Source organism: Microtus oregoni, unplaced genomic scaffold (genome assembly GCF_018167655.1).
Source record: "Microtus oregoni isolate MIOR12 unplaced genomic scaffold, Mior012 000047F_ref0000412, whole genome shotgun sequence".
NCBI lineage: Eukaryota > Metazoa > Chordata > Mammalia > Rodentia > Cricetidae > Microtus > Microtus oregoni.
Window position 1 is genome coordinate 5,612,026 of NW_024543221.1, and position 24,541 is coordinate 5,636,566.

Consider the following 24,541-nt stretch of genomic DNA (forward strand, 5'->3'; position numbering starts at 1 on the left):
TTTTGAATGTGATGACTAGGAGGTACCATATACTAAAATAGGAAACCTCACACAGGATCTGTGGGGTCTGGGGAAGAGGCTGTGAGTTTGAATTTTGGACATATAAAGTTGAGAATACCTTTGGTTCATCCCAAAGATGTCGAGGAGACCACTGAATGTGATCCAGGAGCTCTGAAGTATCAGGGCTGAGATGATGTACTTGGATAACCCTAAAACTGGAAGTTTAAGCCATGGCCACAGGGAGATTCCTTAGGGAAAATGTCTAGCAATTATGAGTTAGAAAAAGGTCAGATGCAAAGGATATGGGATTGGTCAGCTTGAGGATGACCAGGGTGATAAAGAAATAGGTATGTGATGTCATAGAAATCAGTGGGAAGTAATTGTATAAGAAAGAATTAGAGTTAGGAATGGTAGTGACCCCTGTAATCGTGGCACTCGGGAGGCAGAGGCAGTATGGCTGCCGCAAGTTTAAGGCCAACCAGATCTATTTGGCGAGTCCTAGTGCAGCCAGTGGTACAAAATGTGAGCCTCTCTCGGGTCATTTTCTAGAAAAAAAAAATGAATAAAGCATGGATCGTCATTCACACACTAGTAAAACCAGGACAGGAAAATGTCCATTGAGCGAAATGACCTCAAAAGTGTGGTCACTTGAGTGCCATTTTGGTGGGATTTCCAAGAGTGCAGGAGACAAAGACTGGGTGATAGGTGAAGAAATAAGGCAGTGGCCATTTGCAGGTCTCGAGAAGTTCGTCTTTGAAGAGACGGCGTTAGCGATGACTGGGGTGTGGTCCGAGAATGGATGCAGTGTGGAGGTCCATGCAGAAGAAGATAGCAGGAGTGCAGAGGTTAAGGAAGAAGTGTGAATAAAAGATGGAAAGGACTCTCTCGGGTGGCAGGAAAGCCAGGTGCCTCCTTTACTAAATCGGAGGGAACCATGGGCAGGTGCCAGTGCTTTGTTTGTGTGTTAGCAGTGAAGTAAAGAGATTTCTATCCAAAACCCAGCACTCTCGTTAGCCAAGAAGCAAAGGTAGAATGGAAAAATGGAGGCTGGAAGATGGAGTCTGTTTCCAAGTTTGAGGAGCATGGAGAAAAATTAGCTGGCAAGAGGAAGAACAAGTTGACGAAGCAGCAATAGAATCCATGGCTTGTGTTCAGGGCCCGTGTATGTAAGGTTCATTACAATGAGTGTCTGCCCTTGCCAAACCCGCTTTGCCAAGAAGCTTTACCTAACAGCACTGAGATGTGGCGATGTGACGAGACAGTTTACGACATTGGCAAGGGTACGTGTAGGGACATTAGCTGACATGGCTGAAGAGAAAGGTGGAAACTGAGGGTGATGGACTGTAAGGGTGTGGACAAAGGAGTGGACATACTGGTGAGGGGGGGGGACGGGTAGCCGTGTTGGGGACGGTGCAGAGCAAGGTGAAAGAACAGAGAGCAGATGATGGCACACAGTATAATGCACAATAGTCACACATGGAGCAACTACATACTGTTGAATTGTAGTTCTTGCAGGTAATCTGTAAAATAAACACACAAACACCATTCCTTTTGTGTTGTAGATGTGACCTATAGTTGCTTAAATGCTGTTGTATGGAGGCCACTAATTTGTTCCTGGCCACTTAACCCCGAAATAATCACACAGAAACTTTATTATTTAAATCACTGCTTGGCTCATTAGTTCTAGCTTCTTATTGGCTAACTCTTACATCTTAATTTAAGCCATTTCTATTAATCTGTGTATTGCCATGAGTCTGTAGCTTACCGGGTAAAATTCCCATCATCTGTCTCCAGCGGCTCCATGGTTTCTCCCTCACTCTGCCTTCCTTCTCCCATGCTATAGGCCAAGTCAGTTTTCTTTATTCATTAACCAATAAAAGCAACACATAGACAAAAGGACCTCCCACACCAAAATGTTAGTGGTTGAGTTGTAGAAATTTGGGGAGATCTGGGATGTAACAGAAGAACATAGCATCAAACAGGTCTCGGCTTAGGAACACTGAAATGGAGAAGGCAGCCTTCTGTGGAGCCAAAGCTACAAATTAGCTGAGTGACCAAGCAATTGGAGTCAGTGAAACATTGGAGTGTATGATGTAGCAAAATCCAGGAACGTCAAAGGAGTAGAATTTTATTGGTTGAGTTGTAGAAATTTGGGGAGATCTGAGATGTAACAGAAGGACAGAGCATCAAACAGGTCTCGGCTTAGGAACACTGAAATGGAGAAGGTGGCCTTCTGTGGGGCCAAAGCTACAAATTAGCTGAGTGACCAAGCAATTGGAGTCAGTGAAACGTTGGAGTGTATGATGTAGCAAAATCCAGGAACTTCAAAGGAGTAGGATTTTATTTTTATTCTTAAAGGGTACAAATTGTTTTGGAAGTGGTGAGTGGGGAGTGATAAGGAAAACAAACCCACTTTCCAATCTGGGCGATATGGAGCATAAGACTATAAGCAGCTGCCGTGTGAGAGAGCGTCCTTAGGGAGTAGCTGCAGCGTACAACTCTGTCTCCTCTGACCATCCCGGAAAAACAGCCTTCCCTTGTCCATCAGTCAAGTGAAGTGTCTACTGTCTCGTGGTTCCTCCTCCTTAGCTCCTCATCCTCCTCCAAAATTCAAAACCTCACCACCTCTCAACATTTGATTACTTGGAAAGGGTGAACTTCTGAGTCTCCTCCGAGCAGACAAGTCCCCCGAAGTGGGCCCAAGGGCTGCATGGCACAGGAGGACACGGACTGATCTCATCTGCACTCTTCTGTTTTGCTTGTAGTTACGGTATTTTGCCCCGGACTATATTGTAGCTCAGAGCTTTTGCTGCATATGTTTTTGTTAAATATGAGAGAACAAATGAAATTGCTTCTGAAGAGCCCTATTGTCAGTAATTTTCCCAGTCTTCTACATGTAACCCACCAGTTAAGGAAATCATAGAAATATGAGCAGTGCCCTTTTTACTCTTCTGCATTCATATTTAAATATATTCTGTGCTCAGTCCCAAGTGAAAGTTAATTAAAAGATTTATCTCCCGTGAACATCCGTTCCTACTCCAAAGATGTGCTCTATTAATAAAATGATCAAACAGAGCAACCAACATTCACCTTAGCCAAGGCTTTAGTGATGCTAGCCAACTTAGAAGTGTCTGTGCTTCTCACTGTGACAATAGGTGGAGTGTGGAAGATGGAAAGGATGAGGTCATTAGAAAAGTCACCACTGTCATTAACCTCTTTCCCAAGAGGCCTAATGGCAGCCTGGTTAACTAAGGGCCCCCTCTAGGCGAGGCCAGTGGCTATTTATAGCCCTCCCATGCTTTACCTCCTTGTTTCAAAGGTCCAGAAGAAAAGGTAGGCATGCAACTTACAAAGGAAAACGCAGAATAGTGACCCGCATTCCTGTGAACCCAGGTCCCTTGGCTCAGCATGTGCTCCTCATATAATAGCTGGGTATACTGTGCGGTCTGTGAAGTTACTGTGGTATTATTAGAGTTCACAGTAGATACTCGGTTCATAATGGTTTTCCTCGCAGATTACCTTGAAGAAAGGTTTGATCAACAACATGCAGTGGCTTCAGAATTAATTGTCCCCAAGAAAAGGAAATCAAAAGTCAAAAAGGAACAAACTTGTACTAAGACAAAAGGGGAGAAAGCCCGGCTTGGATCATATGACAGGACAGGTATGCTGCAGACTTGCGCCGGTTTGAAGGAAGCCACACACGCTGGCAAGCTTTCTCGTGGTTTCTGTCCTTATGTTGGACACTGACTTTATGGAAGAGAAAATGTCTGGCTGAGTATTGCATGTTTGGTACCTTTAAAAACTGCCAATTTTTAAATTATTTTTGAAATTTACAATAGCATTAAAATTGACAATGTAGTCAATGATTATGTTCTTACTGAAGATATTCTCAGATTTTAGTTTTGGCAATCCATGCAAGACAAGTTATAGCTTTGTTTTATGTTTCTAGTGAAACTTGTATGTTGTGTATGTGTGGGTGGGGGCTTGCGGGTGTTGATGCAGGGCCGTGCACAGGCTAGGCAAGTGCTCTCCCGCCTCTCTGTGTTGGCAGCCTTTAGTTTTCTTAAACAAAGACTCACTATGTAGTTCAGCCTGGCTTTGAAATCAAGATCCTCCTGCCTCAAACTCTGGGATTACAGGTCTGCACTGATTAGATCTGAGATTTATATCTTTGTCTGATACAAAGATTGAGTGCCCAAATAGTTGAAACGTTTCCCCCCATGAATGTTTCGATACTTTCTTTATATTTGAAATCACTATTTTAATATCATGAATTGTATAAAGGAAACTTTCCTGTTTCTTACTGGAACACCACGACCCAGAGGTGGGTTTATCATCAGAACCCCTATTCACACGGGAACATCCAGGGTTCTCAGTATCTCAGCAGAAAAGCCGCATCAGTATTCAGCATCCACTGATCGACTGTCTTCTTCTGGGTGGTTAGTGCATTGTGTCAGAGTTTATCTCGCTAGCAGATTTATTCTAGTCTCTTTTCCTGGCTTTGAGGAAACATTGAAGAGTTTTCATCTCAATTCTCGTGCTGTTTTATAAAATAGCGCAAGTTCCATGTGATTCTTAGGAAAGAGATTATTTTGTTCAGATGCCATGCATGACTTCTGGTAGGCCTGAGATACAGAATAACACTTTCGGATTGCTGGCACGTCTTGTGTGCTTTCAAAACACAAAACCTCAAGGGCCATCTGCCAGGTAACAAAAGGGCAGCTATCTGAATAGTCACAGCAAAAGGTATAACATGTAAACCAGTGTGTGGAGACTGCCACGCATCACTAGTCGGCAGGGAGATTTAAATAAGCAAAGCATTGGAAAAACTGGTGGAAGTTAACATCCAGTCGTGGTAAAGAACAGCACAGAGGAGGGAAATGGAGGGAGTGTGAGTCACAAGACTTGACATTTTCTAAAGAGCTACAGAGGAGTTTGAAGGTTCCCAACGCTGAGAAGTGTTTTAGGAGAGGGGACTGGTGATGAATGGTTATGAAAATGGCATGTCTGATATGTCACATATATGTACTGAACTATCATGTTGTTCTCTATAAATATGTACACTTTGAAACTTAATTTAAAAACTAAAAAACTATAAAATGAAGATTAAGGGGTAGTCTGCATAGCATGGAAAATAGAAGCAAAAACAAAACACGTAGATTGTGTCAAGAAGCATGAAATTATTAACTGCCAGCAAAGAGATCAAGAAATATGGTTTGCAAGGAGTTTGGGAAGTGTCTGTCCTGAGGAAGAATGCCTCCAACCCACATCACTTCCTCCGATGCTTTGCTTCTGAGCCTCCTATGCCTCAATTAAGAAAGGCTTTGACTGGCCTTGTTCTAGTATTTCCTGTGGTTTATAATCTCTGATCATGTAGTTAAACCCTTTGTGACACCTGCCTTTCTTGCTTGACACTATTCATAGTTTACTTATGATCTTCTTATCTACAAATACAATTCAGTGTTGGAAAGCTTTTCAAGCAAAATAAGAGCTAAGTAAGTTCGGACACTATATACCTTATTCCTAAAGACCTCTCCCATAGACCACTAGGAGAGTCTCATGTTTCTATGTAGTTATTTCCACCTTCCTTGTTACGTGTTTGTGGTACATGTATGTGCGTGCTCATGTGGGGGTGCACAAGTGTGCGAACAGGTGCATGTGCACATGTATGTGCAAGGTGTGGTATCCTTCTGAGCCTCTGTTAAAGCTTAGTTTAATGCTACAGATTCTTCTTTAGTTGCGCAGTGTTCACTTCTCTGACTTACCATTTCACTTTGCTACTTATAGAGATATTTGTAGTAGTCTACATTATTACTAAATGAGATATTTGTAGTGGTCTACATTATTACTAAATGAGATATTTGTAGTAGTCTACATTATTACTAAATGAGATATTTGTAGTAGTCTACATTATTACTAAATGAGATATTTGTAGTAGTCTACATTATTACTAAATGAGATATTTGTAGTAGTCTACATTATTACTAAATGAGATATTTGTAGTAGTCTACATTATCACTAAATGAGATATTTGTAGTAGTCTACATTATCACTAAATGAGATATTTGTAGTAGTCTACATTATCACTAAATGAGATATTTGTAGTAGTATACATTATCACTAAATGAGATATTTGTAGTAGTATACATTATCACTAAATGAGATATTTGTAGTAGTATACATTATTACTAAATGATACCTATACTTGCACTTCCATTAAACTTTAAAAACCTTTTCCCACCAGAACCAGAAGAGCTTGATGCCATAAAACATATTATTAGGCTAAGAGAAAAGCTCCGATGGAAAACTCCAGTATTTCCACATAGTTTGAAATACCGTCCTAAGATTGCCCTTCAGAAGTGCAGTCTGAAGGTGAGATCCTATCCCATGCAATTTCAACTATTAGAAATTAAATTTTGAATCTATCTTGACCTTTATTAACTCATTGTAGATATCACATCAAAGCTAATTAATAATGCATTACAATAATTGTTGGTAAATATAAAAGCATCTCAGCATAATTTATTTCCCCTACTTAAATAGAGATAAGCGTGACAGTTTTGTCTATAGTACATCTCTTGTCTGTTCCCCATCTCTTCCTCTTCTAAGTGAGTTCACAGGAAGTGCCCCATCTGCCTCAAACTCTGTGTATGTCACTCTGTGAGTTTAAAAAAAGAAGTAAGAGGAACTTATCTAAGAAACTTAGCAGAAATTCATGTTCTCACCTTCACACTAGACCAACGGAATAAGAAACTGTGAATGTGGGGCTAATTGCCTGTTTTCTCAGTAAACCGCTATATAGTTAAGAATCACTGCTCCAAATCCTGGGGTCGTATAAGAAGTATTTTAGTCTCTGTAGGTCATATGAGCTCTGTTGCAAGGAAGCACTCATCCTGCCCCTGTGCACAGACTGTTGGTGCACAGAACACAACAAATGACTGTTTGTCCATAAACCTTTATTTTATAAAAGCAGATACCTGGCCCAGGCCAGGGTTTGCCAATTCCTGCTCTAGATGGTTACTCTGAGGACTAAAAATCATCGTTCGTAGTCAGCATAAGGTGACTGGGAGTTCACTCATAAATCGATTTCGTGCACTTTTGAATCTCGGTCACCCACTAGCTCGTCTTGAGCAAGTTTCTACCCTCTCTGAATGACTCTAGAGAGCTGTGAAGGTCAAATGGAAGAGGAACACGCTATAGCATCAGGTAGATTGTGGTCCAAGTGTTTAAAAGTGCAAAACGAAACCCTAGCTGTGCATGAGTGCTTTGGATCTTTCAGTGAATTGTGCTTGATTTGTATAAAAAAAGACTTGATAACTCTATTTACACTAAGTTTCTAATAACCTTAGAAAATAGAATTAGAACAAAAATGACATAATTGGCCAAAAAGCTACAATGAAGCTTGTGGCTCTGCCAGTCACTCAAGTTAGCTCATTTCCTCTGATTTGGGGATTTAGGTGTTTTTTTTTTTTAAAAAAAAAAAGGTTTATTAGTACAGGTTATAATTGGAGCCCAAACAAGAAAGCAAACAGCTACCAGTGGAAACACTATAAAACTGAATCCAAAGTCTAAAACCACAGTAACTGGAACAGTTTAATCACTTGATTCAGTAGCTTTTGAGACCATCACCAATGATGAAATTATTCTTTTAATAAAACTACTCTGAAATTTTTTGTATGACTTAAATTTTTTTATTGATAAAAGTGCATATTTCAAAACTAAAAGAAAACAGCTTTATAATTTATACTTTACATTTTCTCAGTGGACGCTCAATACTTTCTCAGCTTCTCAATACTTCCAAATCAATGAGACAGGAACTTGGGCACTTACGGTAGGAGCACCAAGTGTGAATTAAAGGCGTACGTGGCTTTCAGCTCCTCTTTTGTTACTTCATGAGTTTATGAGCTTTCTGCATGTGCTCAGTTATGTTTAAAAGCATCGAGCCTCGGTCTCTTTAAAGTTGTCAGAGGCATCATTGCTCAGATAGTTATGTAAAGCACTCACCGCTTGCTGTGTGCTACCCACTACCAGTGCTCGCCATAGCCGGTAGAGTACTGACCCCATTCTGACTGGTGCAGATGAGAAGCTAGCTGTATCCAGAATGGAATGTGGCACATTTGTTCAGGGTCATCATCGAGTTCATAGCAAGTGTGTGGATAATATCTCCAAATGTCTTGTCACTGTACCATGTTTAAGGAGGATGGTTTATGAGATTGGTCTTATTGAACTTGAATTAGGCATGGTTTGAGGCTAATTTTCCTCACTAGTACTATCCTATTTTGATTCTGTCTTCACATTCTTCCCACTGGGCCTGTTTAGTCATTTAATTATTACTTTAGTCAAAGTAAGTGTCTTCTTCTTGTGAGGAACCTTTGAGAGATGATGGTGAATTTGTATACTGCCTTCCTATGGAAAACACAAGAGGCATCTTCAATGAGTATGACCTTCAAGTAGTCTCTGCCCACAGAGCTAAAAATTGCAAAGTATTTTGGATGGTCACCGCTTCATTTGTCTCAAAGGTAATGTAAAATACATATGCTCAGCTTTATGAATTACCCCAGAAAATCATACCCAGTTCAGTCAAGTACACTTGCTATCCCAGCAGTGGGGGGGGGGGGGGGGCAGAAGAAGCAGGGGTGTTATAACCTGCGGCACATATAATGAGACCCTGCCAAAATAATAATAATAATAAGAGAGGAGAATAAAAACAACCAACTTAGGACTTATTTTTAATGTGGCATTTTTACTTATTTATGATTACAATATAATTATATCTTTTCCCCCTTCCACCTCTCTGTCCGATCCTTCCCATATTCCATCTCTTCAACCCTCCCATGTTTTCCCTTCCCTCTCAAACTCATGACCTTGTTTTCCATAGTATCCTTTAACTCTCCCTCCCTCAGTGCTCGTTAGGTGCCTAGAGGTCTTTTTCTAGGGTGAGGCCTGATGAGTATTCCCCCATCCCATTGGTGACGTCCTTGTTCAGGTCCTGTTTAGGCAGCCCTATTTTTGCAGTATCATGGCTGTAGCTTCCCTGTCATCCATAGGACCCATACTCTTCTCTGAGCAGACTTTCTGGTCTTCTGGCTCTACAGTGAGCCTTGGGTTTGGTGCAGGAGTTGTGCTGTAGATGCATCCATTGGCATGGGGCACCCCCAGTCGCTTGGTCCCTGCATTCTGACCGGCTGTGGTTTTCTGCAGTGTTCTCTATCTGAAGCAGAGAGACGCTTCCTGGAGGTGCGAGGAGAGCTACACCTGCCTATGGGTACAGGATAAATATTTAGAATGCAGCGGGGAAATGTGTGATCTAATCAAGTGGCTACCATAGCCCCTGTTCTAAGATCCATGGCCTCACTAGTCATAGGTATTTGGCTAGGTTTCCAGTACAGGTATGTTTTCTCTCCTGTTAAATAGGCCCTAAGTCTAACTAGAGAGCTGTTGGTTGTCACCATCATATGAACGACACTACTTCACCTTGAGGGATATCATACCAGGTGGTGCATTGTTGGGGTTCATAGGTGCCCCAGCCCAGTAGGACTATTGATTGCTTTCTCCTTTAACAGCGTGCAGAGCACCTTCTGGCACTGTGGAAGCTAGTCCTCAGGGAGGAGACTTTCAGGTCAGATGCAGCTCAAATCCTGAATCTTGGATTCAGCAATAGGGACATATCTCCAACCTTTGGGAGGAGACCAAGGCAACCATGAGAGCCTATATTTTTTGAGAGTCTCTTGGTCTCCTCTGACCAACAATTCAAAAGGAGGTTTCTCCTGCCTAATGCTGCTTTAAAAAAAAAGATGGTCTATGTCTCCTGAAGGGCATGAAATTCATTTATATATGCATGTATATACACATGGTTATATTCATTTATCTAATTTTAGGCACATATGAAAAATATGATTTATCTCTTTGTGGTTTAGAGAAATTCAGTCAAAAAGTTAATGTTTAAGAAACAGCTTGGAAGAAAATTATTTAATAATAAAAGTTTTCTTCCTTTTCGTACAAATTTAAGGATTCAGCTGGCAGGAGTTTTTCACCTCTTAAATGTTTTATTAATATTTTACATAGCTTTTTAAAAGTGAAAACTAGAAAACAGGCATTTGTTGGCGTAATAGGAATAATACCTATTTCGAGTGTGTGTGTTTGTGTGTGTGTGTGTGTGTGTGTGTGTGTGTGTGTGTGTGTGTGTGTGTGAAGCTTGGGTGCCCTTCAGGAGCCATCCACCTTGTGTTTTTCGATAGGGGATACAGTCTCCCATTGGCCTGGTGCTCACCAAGTAAGTAGCCTGGCTGACCAGCAAGCCCCAGGGAGCCACCTCTCTCCAGCTCCCCAGGGCCAGATCACAGGAGCACATCACCACATCCAATTATTTTACGTGGGTTCTGGTGTTGAACTCAGGTCTTCATGCTTGTGTGACAAGCACTTTGCCAGTGGAGAAATCTCTCTGGCTCAATGGAGAAATCATGTATTGACATATTTGTTAGAAACTTCAGGACAAGATATAGAAATCTTTTCAATATATACTTAGCATCATGATGCCAAAAGTTATGATTAACAAAGTTTGGTCATTGGTTTAATAACCAGCTGTTTTCTTCTGCTCTCCCAATGATCCAACTGAAATCAACTCAACAGTATGCTTGAGCAGGACCACAAGCCTAGGACTTCCCTATGCAAGGCAGGCATCTTCAGCCATGCCAGAACAATTGCCGCATCCTCAGCCATGCCAGAACAATTGATACCAAATATGAAAATTGTGAGACAGAAAGCTTATCAAGTTATTAGTAAAAATAGCTCTGGATAGAGAAGAAGTTTTCCCTGTTCATTCTGTAGGAACACAAGAGAGCAAGCAGGAACAAGTGTCCAGTGTAGTGGCAGTGTGCACACGGAAGCCAGATTCGGGGGCAGATGAAGTGGATGAAGACTGGGGGTAGAAGGTGAATACAGTTTTGGTGTCTTGAAAATAGAAGTGATGCCACAGCTCATGCTTTGTGATTCTAGGTCACTAAAACAGGCACCGGCAAGGAAGACGTGGAACTCCTCTCTACCCTGGACTGGCTTTCAGAAAGACATTACTTCTATCTACTGCAGCAATTTAAGATATTTTACAACTTCCGGTAAGATGGATGCAAAGGAAACAAACGCTTGGTAGTTTGATTGTGTTGTTAGAGCTGTTGCCCATGGCATCTGCTCCTACTAGAATGCTGCCGCTCATGGGATGTGGAGCAGGATGGGGTGTTCCACACATGTGTTTTAGACTAAGGAACTTCAACCATTTAAGGACAATTTTTTCAGTCTTTTTCTGGATAAATGTTACAAAAACTGATGCTTTATTGTCAACCATAATTGAATAGTCTCTATTGGGTTTACTTTTTCTTCATGCCTTTTGTATTGATGAATACCTATTGAGCATCTGAGAAAAGCAAAGAGTTATTCTAGATGCTGGAAAACTATATTGAACAAATAAATTAGCCTCTATAATTCTGATTTAAGGTGTATGAGGAACAGTAAACATGAATGTGTAAGATGCAGGGGATTGAAAATATTACACAGGAAAACAGAGAAGAGTGGAGGCCCTGGTTGGGGCAGGTTACTGAATTCTATCTTGAAATTTTTGCCAAGCTGTAAGATGCTTCACACTCATCTCAGTGCAATAGGATGGACACTGTTGCTCTTTTTATTATTCTATTAAATTTGTTTGTTTGGTTTTTTTTGCCCTCCCTCCTCTCCTCCCAGTCCCTCCACCTTCTTTCCCCCATCTACTCCTCCTCCATTTCATATTCAGAAAAGAGCAGGCCTCACATGGTAATCAGCAAAACATGGCGTGTCAAGTTGCAGTAAAACTAAGGACCCCCCCCCCTCCCCCGAATTAAGGCTGTGCAAAGCAACTCAGTATGAGGAATATGGTCCCACAAGGCAACAAAAGAGTCAGAGACAGCCCCTGCTCCCACTGTTAGGAATCCCACAAGAAGACCAAGCTGCACAACTGTCACATATATGCAGAGGACCTGGGTCAGTCCCATGTATGCCCCCTGGTTGTGAGTTCAGTCTCTGTGAGCCCCTCTGAGCCCAGGTTAGTTGATTCTGTGAGGTTTTTTTTTTTTTTTTTTTTTTTTTTTTTTTGTGGAGCCCTTGACTCCTCTGGCTCCTAAAACTATGCTATAATCCACAGACCCAGAGAGACTAGGAATAAGGAAGATACGGGGTGGGGGTGGGGGTGCACAGATCTCCCTGGGAAGGGGAAGTAGAAGACGTTCTGCGAGTGAACTGAGAGCAGGTGGGGATGGGAACAGGAATGATCAGGTCAGAAGGGAGGAACATGGAGGGGAGAGTACTTAAAGAGACTACTGGAAATGGGGACATTTCAGGGTCAGGTAAAAACCTGGCACAAGGGAATCCCCCAGGAATCTACAAGATGACCCCAGCTAAGGTTCCTAACAATAGTGGATACATAGCCTGAACTTGATCATCTTCTGTGACCAGACTGGTACCTAACCCATTGTCATCAGAGAGGCTCCATCCAGCAACTGATGGAAGCAGATGGCAGAGCCACAGCCAAACATTAGGCAGAGTTTGGGGAATCCTGAAGAAGATGGGGGAAAGGATTGTAGGAGCCAGGGGGTCAGGGACTACACTGTTGCTCTTTTAATGTTTGTACAACACCCAGTTTATAATTTTCTTTATCTTTAATATTTGCTTTTTCTTGTTGTCTGCTGTTATTTGTAAAAGACAAAGAACATATACAAATTATATATTACAAATACATATATTTTTTCACAGACATAGAAATATGTAACATATTAAATGTATAAGTTAAACATATTTAAATATACACATCAACTGTAACCCTCTCATTACTAGGCATATCCTCTTACACAGAGCTCTGCTCCAGTTCAAGTCGAATAATACTTTAACTTGTTAAATTTCATGTGATAGCTTCACTAAGGATCTGAGGGACTTTAGACAGGTGTACAAGGCTTCATCACAGAGATGGTGTCGCTTATTGAGCAACATTTGCTACTTCCTCTTTAATTGATATGAACGTGGAAAAGATGAGAACAGAGGGGTCAGGGACTCTGCAAAAAATCCACACAGGAAAAGATATGTGTGTGTCTGCTCCATAGAACTTACATATGGTGGGGCAAGCAGAGGTAATAGCTAAGTAAAAGGAAGCAGGATAATTTCAAACAGAAGTCTCTTACAACAGACTGATTTGGAGTCACTCTCTGCTGAGGGAGGGCTGCCAACGTGGCACTGAGCAGATCCCACCAAGGCCTAAAATGGAGAAGTTGAGGAGACTTGCAGAAAGGTATTAGATCTGTTTCCCATATGGAAATTATGGACAATGAGCAGTCACCAGGTAGACTTCTCAGGTCGTCCTTGTGTAGGTCCTCTGAGATTTTTAAGTTATACGCACATCTGTTTTTCATAACTATTTTTTATTTTAGTTAGCATTATACAAGGTTTTATACAAATTATCGTTGAAATTTTAATTTTGACTTTTTATGTTTATTTTACATATTTTAGTTAAAATATAATTATATCCCTTTTCTCTCTGCATCACCTCCCAAGTCCATTCCCTATGACCCCTTCATATCCTCCTCAAATGAACTCTCCTCTTCCCTGGTTCTTAATGTTACATTTTACTGTACAAGTGTCCAAATATAGCCTCGGAGAGCACTCTGTTTGTGTATAAGTGGTTCAGAGATGACCACTTTTAATCAGAGAACCAATTAGGGGGCTTGTCCTTGGGAGAGGCTAATCCTCCATCTCTCTGCAGTCCTCGGGTGCTAGGTAGTTCCTTGTCCAGGAGAGTGACCTTGGGAGAATTCTTTTACATCACCATGTTTATCAATATTTGCATTATTCAGATCTTGCTTATTCAGCCATTTTGATGGGAAACTGTTTCACAGCCAACTTGTTGTGAGGAACGGTAGGCTACATTCCTGGCACCCGGCCGCCCGCACGGCTAGCATTATACCCAAAATAATTACACAGAAATTGTATTCTTTTAAACACTGCTTGGCCCATTAGTTCCAGCCTCTTATTGGCTAGCTCTTACATATTGATCTAACCCATTTCTAATATTCTGTGTAGTACCATGAGCTGGCTTACCAGGAAAGATCTTAACCTGCGTCTGTCTGGAGTGGGAGAATCATGGTGACTGCCTGACTCAGCTTCTTTCTCCCAGCATTCTGTTCTGTCTACTCCACCTACCTAATTTTCTGTCCTATCAGGCCAAGCAGTTTTCTTTATTAGTTAACCAATGAAAGCAACAGATAAGATACAAGACCCACCTCCATCACCAGCTTCTGGTATTCTGGCTCTTATGATCTTTCCACCCCCTCTCCCATGATGTCCCCTGAGCCACAGATGCAGAAGTGAAGTCGGTGTATCTGTGATGTCCTCTGAGCCATGGATGTAGAAGTGAACTCGATGTATCTATGATGTCCCCTGAACTATAGGTGCGGTTGTGAAGTCAGTATGTCTGTGATGTCCCCTGAGCTATAGATACAGATGTGAAGTTGGTGTATCCTTGATGTCCGCTGAGCCATAGACACAGATGTGAAGTTGGTGTATCCATGATGTCCCCTGTGTCGTAGATACAGATGTGAAGTTGATGCATCTATTGGAGAAAGGTTCCCTACAATCTGTTGATCTCTGTGTTGCATCCAGTTGTGGTGGTGGGTTTTTTTGTTTGTTTGTTTTGATGAGGGGTAAGAGTTTCACTTTTATGTGGAAAAGATTTCGAATGCAGCTAGGAATTAATGCTGATCTAGCAAAGTGGCAGTACTAGAGTCCTTTCTAAGCTCCATGACCTTACTGGCCTCTGGAAGTTGGCTAGATTCTAGTACCAGGAGTGGTTTCTCTCCTGTTGAGTGGGCTGTAAGTCCAATGAGATAGCTGTTGGTTACCTCCAACATATTAGGACCAGTTTTACAGGTATCTTGCCATGCTGGCCATTGTTGTGGTCCATAGGTGTCACAGTTGAGTAACACTGTTGCTTGATTTTCTCCTTTGGCAACTTTCATCATATTTTCTGGTAGCATGGATACCAGGAAGACTTTCAGGCTAGAATAATGAGAAAATATGAGTCTTGTGTCCTAAGTGCATAGTATCTTCAGCAAGTAGGATTTGCCTTCACCTTTGAGAAGCAGCCAAGGGGCAACCGTAGCCCATATTGATTTGGGAGTCACTTAGTATACCCTAAACATTCCAAAGGAGATTTCTTTTGATTGATTCTGGGATTTTGGTAATTTGTGGCTCTTGTGGGTAGCATTGTCAGCCATGATAGTCTGCCTCTCTCTCTCTCTCTCTCTCTTTCTCTCTCTCTCTCTCTACATATATTTTTATATATGTGCATATGTATACACATACACTTAAATATATTGTTATGATTTTAGGTAATGTAAAATAACAAGATTCCTTAAGGCTTCATCAAACAACTTAGTGTGCTTTCTCCCTTCTCATCCTTCCTTCTGTACTGAGCTCTCTTCTCCTTAGTTGGATCCCTCCTTTCCATTTTTCCATTTCTGTTTCACATTGCAAACTAACTGATGTATAAAAAATATATTTCAGATTTTTTAATATTTATTGGGATGCTTCAACTGAGTTCTGCATCTATGAGAAATCTAATGACTTTCACTTACATTTGCTGTTTGCTTTATGTTTTGTTGATGGTTTTGGAGAAAATTTGTTTGGCTTAGCATTTATTTTTTGGTAATGCAAGACAAAACATAGTCTAGGGAATTTTCTAACTTAACTCTTAATAAACTTGTTCCATATAACTCTTATAAATAAAGAATATAAGAAGTATTTCTTTTCTTTTCAGGATGAATAAAGCCTTTGTTACTTGGAAACTGAATGTTAAAAGAATTAAGACAGAGAAGAGCAGGTAAACCTTAATATACAATCATACAAATCTCAAAAGCAAAATGATTTCAAAAGGTAGCATAAACTAGATACATTGAATTTTGATTCAGACTGGGAAGTCACATTTTGCTGGTATTTTGAATACATTTAACATCTATTTCTCTTTTCTTCTCTCTGTTGCCATCTTCCTCTGTCTTTTACTCAGTGCTACAAGCAGAACATTGAGTGCTCTGCCACTGAGCTGTGTCCCTAGGTCCGCAGTCTGACCCATCTGTGCTCTGTGGAAGCTAGTTAAATGCTTCCCGTACATGGCAGGATGCCATTCTGTGACCACATTGCTGTAACCGCTCTGCTATGAGTTCCTACTGAGTTCCTCTGGTCCCTTCATCTTTCTTCTTCCCCAAATAGGAATGAAGTAATCATAGATAACAGTTGGTCCTATTTTGTGTGATTTCAAGCAGCCAAGTGTTTTTGTTGTCTTTAGTAGATTTTATTTTGCTATAATTGTGAACTGAAATGTATTTGTAAGAAATAATACAGAGAAAGCTTCTGTGCCTTTCACCTTCCACCCTGCCATCAGACTCAAACATTGTGACTGCAGAATGTTAGCATTAATTAATATGCAGAATATTTCTGTCACTACAGGATCTAATATGTTTGCCTTTATAGCTATCATCACTTCATTACCTACTGCCTCTCCTTACTCTGTGGTAACTACTGGTCTATGCTCTAGTCCTGTGGTTTTGTCTTTGAAGGAGCATTCTAGTCTGAAACAATAAAAGTGGGAAGCAAGTTCACAGACTCATGACATGGACTATGTGATGGTTCTCAGATGTACCGGCAACTCTAATGGGTCCAATGATAGATGGATAGATAGATAATAGATAGATAGATAGACAGACAGAGAGATAGATAGATGATAGATAGACAGATGGATGATCCAATGATAGATAGATAGATAGACAGATAGATAGAAAGATGGATGATAGATGATAGATAGATAGATGATCCAATGACAGATAGATAGATAGATAGATAGATAGATAGATAGATTTGCCTTTTCCCTGTCCATCATACTTTAGTAAAGTATGTTATGTGGAAAGAATCATGTAACATAAAACTGGCTATTTCACTTAGCAGAACACTCTGGAGATGCACCTCAGCTGTGCATATAGTAATATTTCTTTGGTTGGTACTCAGGGATGTTCTCTGACACATGTGTACTGAAGTTTGTTTAATCACTTCTCTAGAGGCGCACACTTGCATGTCTTCTGGAGTTTGGGGCTGTCCTAGAAAGCTGCTGTAACATTTGTGTATGCCTGAGCTTCCATTTCTCGGGTAAATGCCCAGGTTATAACTCTGAGTCATATGGTCACTGGATGCTTGGGTGGTTTTATTGTTTGTTGGTTTGTTTGACACAGGGACTCACTGTATATTCCAGGCTGGCCTAAAATTTACCATCTTCCTGCCTCAGCCTCCTGTACCCTGGGATTGTAGGCCTGTATAAACCTGCCAGGCTGGATTTATCTTTTGAAGTAGTTGACAAGCTAATTTCTAGAATGACTAAGCTATTTGGCGTTCCCACCATCAATTCCGTTTCTTCATAGCCTTGATATTATTGGCGTTGTCATTAGTTTTTATTTCAGACATTCTGATGGGTGTGTAATAACGTATCAGCATGTTTAAATTTGTGTTTTCTTAGTGTTATTAGTAATTTGCATTCCTCTAATGTTGACTATCTCTTCTTGTGCTTATCTGCCATCTGTATATCCTCTTTATTGAAATGTCTCTTGTGTTACCACACAAGGACTATGGAAGCCAGAGGAGCCATTCTTCACAGAACAGTTCTGCTCTGACTAATGCAGTATTTAAGGAGCCACCTTTCTCCCTTTCTGCCTTTTCTCCTGTTCCCATTCTGTCCTGCTTGCCAGCGCTGCTGGCTGTAGTTTGTCTTGACTTTGCGATCAATACAGAAAGAGAAAAGCCCTTCTCTACTTTAGGCTATAGATAGTAGTTTTTCAGAATTATTCTCCACGTTGCTCCTTATTCAGTGAACATTCCCCTTGTTACTTGGAAAAAAATTATTTAGATTTAATAAATTTAACAAGTTGATGGTACATATAATTCATTTTCAAAATCACTTCTTGGAAATCCAATTGGAAATATTAACCTTCCTTGAACTCAGTGGCATCATACCGCTGGCTTTATTCATCTGGAAGGAGAGCTCAGCCTGTGGATATTTTGCCTTTCAGATCGTACTTGTACGGCCACCTTTTCTGTGCTGACGAGCTATTTCAAAGTTGCTTGCTTTATGTAAGAGGCCTCTTTGAAGATGCACTGAACCTCAAAAAGAACAATGAAGACAACCCCTCCGCCGTACGCCTTATCAAGGTGGGTGAAAGCCTTCCCTGCCAGCCATACCGGTGTGCAGAACTGGGAGTTTGAATAAGAGAGACAGCAGTTTCTCGACCCGTATGCCAATCACTGTGGATGACTGTCGCAATAAAGTCGTGCTAAAGAGCATGGCAGTCAATTGTAGGAGTCAACATTTCTTAGACATGCTGACTGATATTTCAACAGAAGTGACTGAAGGGCATTATTGCTAAATGTCTCTCTAAAGTGCAAAATTATTTGTAATTAATCATTTCTAATACATGGCAGTTAGTAGCTATTTGTCCCTTGATATTTTCAATGTCAAGAATTCATCACAAGATGGAATTCAGTGGTGTTGGTTTAAATGCTTTTTTAAAAAAAGATTTGTTTATTACGTGTACAGTATTCTGCTTGCATGTATGCCTGCAGGCCAGAAGAGGGCACCAGATCTCATTACAGATGGTTGTGAGCCACCATGTGGGTGCTGGGAATTGAACTCAGTTCCTCTGGAAGAGCAACCAGTGCTCTTAACCTCTGAGTCGTCTCTCCAGACTCTGGTGTTCGTTTAAATGAATGAATGTATGTTTCTGTTTCAGGATTTTAGAAAAAATGAGCTTACTAGTGGCCTGACTTAATTTATAATAGAGCTTTTTTTTTTTTTGGTTTTTCGAGACTTTTTTAAAAATGATTGAACACACAGAACTGTAAGACTTAAGTGCTTCATATAGAGTAAAATAGGATTCCAACAGATTTTACTTTATTGTCCCAGTACATAGGGAGATCCTGGAGGGTGAACTGGTCATCTACCTTCAGAAAGAGAAATGGTAAAGGGACTTGTACAAGTTATGAATTTGATAACCTCAAAAATGTTTTTGTGTTGAATATACAGATGTAATAAGATCCACGCCTAACATAATATTTAAATCCACATGAGTTTAAAATCAATGATATATAGTAATTAATTGTTCAGTATTCTTTGAGGTAGTGAAAGAATTCAGGAAGATTAATTAATCACTATGGATAACACTTATTTGTTTGTTTTACTTTGTTTTGGGGGGATTTTTGTTTGTTTGTTTGTTGTTCGTTTGGGACAGGGTTTCTCTGGCTGTCCTAGAACTCACTCTGTAGACAAAAGTAGCCTTGAACTTGGAGATCTGCCTGCCTCCATCTCCTGAGCACTGGGATTAAAGGTGCGTGCCACCACTGCTTGGCTGTATTTTGTATATCTACATTGAGGATATTAGTATTAGAACTTCTGTCTTCTTTTTTCCCTTAGTTTTATGAGACAGGATCTCTCAGAATACATCAGTTGACCTGGGCCTTGCTGTAGAGACCAGATTGGCCTCTCATTTATAATCCTCCTGCCTTAGCTTTTCCAGTGCTAAGATTATGAGCCTTTGCCACCACTCCTGGATGAATATTATTTCAAAAGTATTAAATTCAATTTAACCAGGAGACAATTCAGGGAGAAACATCTTTCTATGGTTTTTGTGAAAGAGGAATGGCCAATTTTAGATTGTCTTATATGATTAACTGAATAATAAAACATTCAAACAATGAGTCAAGTATGGGAGTGCACACCTTTTAATCCTAGTGCTTGGGATGCAGAAGCAGACAGATTTCTATGAGTTTAAGACCAGCAAGAGTTACATAGTGAGACTTGTCTCAAAAAGGAATGAAGAAGAAAGAGAAGGAAGAGGAAGAAGAGAGAAGGAGAGGAAGGGGAAAGAAAAGGAAAGGGAAGGAGAGGGAAGGGGAAAGAAAAGGGAAGGGAAGGAGATAGAAGGGGAAAGAAAAGGGAAGGGGAGGAGAGGGGAGGGGAGGGGAGGGAAGGGAAGGGAAGGGAATGAGGTGAAAAAGAGGAGAGGAAAAAGAGGGAAAGAAAGGAAAGGGAAATTAGGAAAACTAATAAAAATTAGGAAAGCTAAGCAGTTTGGAAAATCTGTAAGTCTGTGCCTAAGACACCGTGGGCAGCAGTGCTGACAATGACAGACAGGCTATTAGGGTTCCCTGGAGACTTCAGGTCTATCAGCTTTCTCTCAGAGCATCAAGATGACAGAACTGAGAGAGAACAAGCTTTGTCCATGTTGACAGAATAAGGCAGAGATTTTGGATTGTATTTAGCATTTAAGAGTGGAGTCTGGGTTTTTTGAAAGGCATTTTGGGTGCTTGATAAGCAGTCAGGTATTATATCTTGTCTACGGGACGAGTGCGACAGAGTAGATTGTCTGCATTGTTGACTAGTGTCTCAGTTACCCTGGTGCCAAGTACATTGGGGACTGTTGCTAAAGCGAGCAATGATTGAGAGTCTCTGAGTGTGCTTGTTTAGAGACATTCCTGGTTTGAAAAGAAATCAGCAGTGCAGAAATAATGGGGTTAACAAATAAATTAGTATGTTATTAATTAACACAAGCATAAAATAATATTGGCAGTGAAACCATGAATGAGGAGGAGTTTTTGAGCTATTTTACTTGAAAAATAGAATCTAATAATCAGACAAGGGACAAAGAGGAGAAAATGAGTCAATTCAAAATAGTACAGCTGGATCCCAGGCTTCTTTATTTGAAATGATGACATATAGGTGTAGCTGATTTATTTTACTCTTTGGGAGCCACCTAGTTCTTATTTATGAATGCCCAGCCTTAGCTTGGCTTAATTCTAGACAATTTTTCTAACTTAAATTCACCCATTTCTCTTATTCTATGTTTTGTCTCTGGGCTTTTTACCCTTCTTTATTCTATATGTCTGTCTTCCCCCCCTTTTTTTTTTACTCCTAGACTGCTTGTGTGACTGGCTGGCTGCCCCCTTGAGTCCTCCTCTTCTCCTTTTCTTGCTCCTCCCTCTTTTTCCCTGCTGTAGCCTAGATTTCTTCTGTTTATTCTGTCTGCCAACCCCATATATCCTTTTTCCTGCCCAGCCATTGGCCATTCAGTTCTTTATGAGACCAATTAGGTGTTTTAGACAGGCAAAGTAACACAGCTCTACAGAATTAAAGAAATGCATCACATCTTTGTATTACTAAACAAGTGTTCCACAGAAGAAATGACTATAACACATATTAAACTAATATTCCACAACACCTAGGGATAAAGAGGTCTGCATATTTATTGATGAAATTTCTTTTTTTGGTTTTTTTGTTTTTGTTTTTTCATTTTTTGTTTTCAAGACAGGGTTTCTCTGTAGCTTTGGAGCCTGTCCTGGAACTATCTCTGGTAGATCAGGTTGGGCTCGAACTAACAGAGATCCGCTGGCCTCTGCCTCCCAAGTGCTGGGATTAAAGGCGTGCGCCACCACCGCCCGGCTCTTGCTGAAATGTTTTGTGACAAGAGAATTAACATGGCACAGAAAAATAAGAAAATGTTGAAAGAAGGAGTGGGAGCACATGCTTGAATGGATTTTGCCATTCTGTATTACAAAAAAAAAACCCAACTAATTGTGTAGTTGCTGGAAATTAGTCCCTGTGGGATTCCCAATAATATATAGCAGTTATTTAATTTTAGCTTGTGTGTGTTTGTATTATTCTGTATGTGTGTGTGTGTGCGCACGCACATGCAAAATCTCAACCATTTAATTTTACTAATAAAGACACAGAAGCCAGATGCTGGGGTGAAAGCCTGCTAGCTCAGAGAGGCAGAGCAAGCACCCACTTGCTGACCTTCCTCCTCCACTAACATTCCAGAAGCTTTTCTTTTCTTTTCCTCCATCTTAAACAAAACTCATCAAACTCAGTGTTCTTCTCTTCCACTTCCTGTGTACCTCTCTCTCCGTCCTCCTCACTCCCTATAGCTTTTTCTTGTCTACTTCCTGTCAGTTGGTTACTGTTCCTCCTCTTGAACTATGGTGGACTGTATTCAATCCTGTTCACAATAAGTAGAAAGCTCATGGATTAAAGGTGTGTACTAGAGCTGGACCACACCATAACTAGAAACAGGTTTTCCAGTAAATAACACAATCTCAGGGTTCACAGTGTCATCAAACACCCTACAACACATGGTCATGCATGTGTGTGGAGCCAAAGATGCGTGTCTGGGGTCTTCTATTGGTCCCCTTAGGTTTTGAGACAGCGTTTTTCACTGAAGTCAGCATTCAGTGATGGGCTAGACTGGCTGGCCAGAAAATTCCAGGGACTTACTGCTCTATCTGTGCCTCCCCAGAACGACAGTTACAGATAAGCACCACACCAGCTTTGTGTGTGTGCTGGGGCCCTGAACCCAGATCCTCACGCTTTCGCAGCAGGAACTTTACCAAATGAGCCTCTTCTCTAGCCCAGCTCTATCCTGGGTTTCATGTTCAGTGCTTTTGAGTTAACAGATAATTGGTATTCAGAAAGCAATAAGTAAATGTGGAATTAGTGTGCTTTCCTCATTTCATAGACAATACTTTAACTTTCTGAATTTTAAGAAAATAAAATTTTTAAGGTTTCTGTTCCAGAAATTTTAGCTATGGTTTAAAATAATGCTGTTTTTATTAAGATTTAGTTATGATGGACATAATGTGGTCCATGGCTCTAATCCCAGCTCTTGAGTGGCAGAGGCAGGCAGCTCTCCGTGAATTTCAGGCCAGCCTGGTCTATAGAGTGAGTTCTAGGCCAGCCAAAACTACACAGTGAGACCCTGACTCAAAAAATAAAAACAAAAAGATTTAATTGCATTCAACTATGAGTATTTACAATGGAAGAACATTTAAGCCAGGGTATGTAAAGCACAAAGTATTAAAGAAGAGCTGATAAGCGATGCTCTTCAGTATGCCATGGGAAGGTGATCTTATGCCTTGTCTCTTGCTCTTGGTAAGTGACTTTTCTCTTTCAACCATGCACCACTTACTGCCGTTCCATTAGCTGGACACCTCCCGCACTTATGCTCTGGACAAGTTTTGTGAAGAGCAGATACAGCAAGCCACCCAGGCACTAGTACAACTCAAGGAGATCAGGACTAAGGCAATTGCGGAGATAAAAAGCACAGTCTTAAAGGTAATTCTGTGAATTTATCTGTCCTGTCACTGTGTGCTGAATGAGCATCCCACATTGCATTCCTGAAAAAAGTACTGGAAATGGGCAGTTAACTAACCAGTCAACTGGTATCACATTTACTGTGTCTAAGAACCTTTGGGGGCATGATGCAGAAAGCAATGACACATGTATTTGTACATGTATGAGAGTATGAACTATAGCTATTTCTATGTAATCAAGCTCCTATCTAGCCTGAGGTGACATATCAAGAGACCCTGATTAGTGACAAAGTTCTTAGTGTTCCTAAGATAAAGAAAACACCCTTGCTCAGAAGCAGCATCTAGAGGAAGTGAAACATCACTGAGGGTTTTATAAAGAGACCTCAATAATGCAGTGAACACTGTCCACTAGGCTTTCTTACCCTGTGTGTACCGTTAGAGCCACTCACCTGCCTGTCCATTCCCATCTGACTTCCAGATGGACCTGCCTCTGAGACTCTGAACTTGACTGGCTCCAGAACACACAAGGACTCTCTCTTCTTGACAGATGTTTGAATGTAGTGTAAACATGATGTCAAATATTGATGAAAGTTGATGATAAAATTTAGTTTTATATACTGTCCAGACTGATTAGAATACTATAAACAGCAGATCACCCGCATTAACCTAGGGAAATGCCATGTTTCCCAACTGCTTTATAAATTATAGGTTGCAGAAAAGAAAGATATCAAAGAATACTTTGAGTCAAAACCATCTGAAATTGGCACAATGCATTATAAACTGCCGCAGTATCGGTTTTTATTAGAAACAAATTTGAAGTTTTTAAGGCTGATTGATTACCTGTTTCAAGAACTCATTTGCCAGCTCATGAACTCTGCAGCCAGCCAGCTTTTGGAAGTGTTCATTGGTTCTGCAAGGGTGCCCTTTTCAAAGGAGAAGAAGAATGAAAGTCTCATGAGGTAAGTGACACATTTGAACTAATAAAGGGAAGTTATAGTCTTGTAATATATTATTAATTGTGGAGGAAATACCTAAGAATTAAAGTTAGACTTTGAAAATCTCCCATGTTATGATCACTTCTGAATTTCTCATCAATAATACCTTAATATTGTTCATGAATTGAAGAAGAGTTTCTATTTTTTCTTTAAATTCTGAGTAGATCTTGTTCCTGTATAAAATGCTCACTAAATTTTGAATTTAAATTGCATGATTTAGCCTAACAAACTTGAAATAAATTCTTTAGTTTCCTCATGTGGAAATAAAGTTGAAATGGTAATAATGGCGATATCATTATGCTGCTAACACAGATAAATACCTGATAGACAGTAGCTACCGTTATGGGATCTGTAGCTCC

The 24,541-nt window shown here is 40.5% G+C and overlaps 1 protein-coding gene across 1 annotated transcript in view; it reads left to right on the forward strand.

Annotated features, from left to right (window-relative positions):
- The first annotated feature begins 1,240 nt into the window (after positions 1–1,240).
- Dnah14 (dynein axonemal heavy chain 14) overlaps positions 1,241–24,541 on the forward strand; it is a 257,032-nt gene continuing 233,731 nt past the window's right edge. Inside the window, exons 1-9 of the mRNA XM_041635247.1 lie at positions 1,241–1,280; positions 3,515–3,661; positions 6,245–6,372; positions 8,367–8,519; positions 10,996–11,111; positions 15,827–15,889; positions 18,120–18,258; positions 23,078–23,209; positions 23,896–24,146. Coding sequence (XP_041491181.1) covers positions 1,241–1,280; positions 3,515–3,661; positions 6,245–6,372; positions 8,367–8,519; positions 10,996–11,111; positions 15,827–15,889; positions 18,120–18,258; positions 23,078–23,209; positions 23,896–24,146 — 1,169 coding nt within the window. The remainder of the gene's footprint in view (positions 1,281–3,514; positions 3,662–6,244; positions 6,373–8,366; positions 8,520–10,995; positions 11,112–15,826; positions 15,890–18,119; positions 18,259–23,077; positions 23,210–23,895; positions 24,147–24,541) is intronic.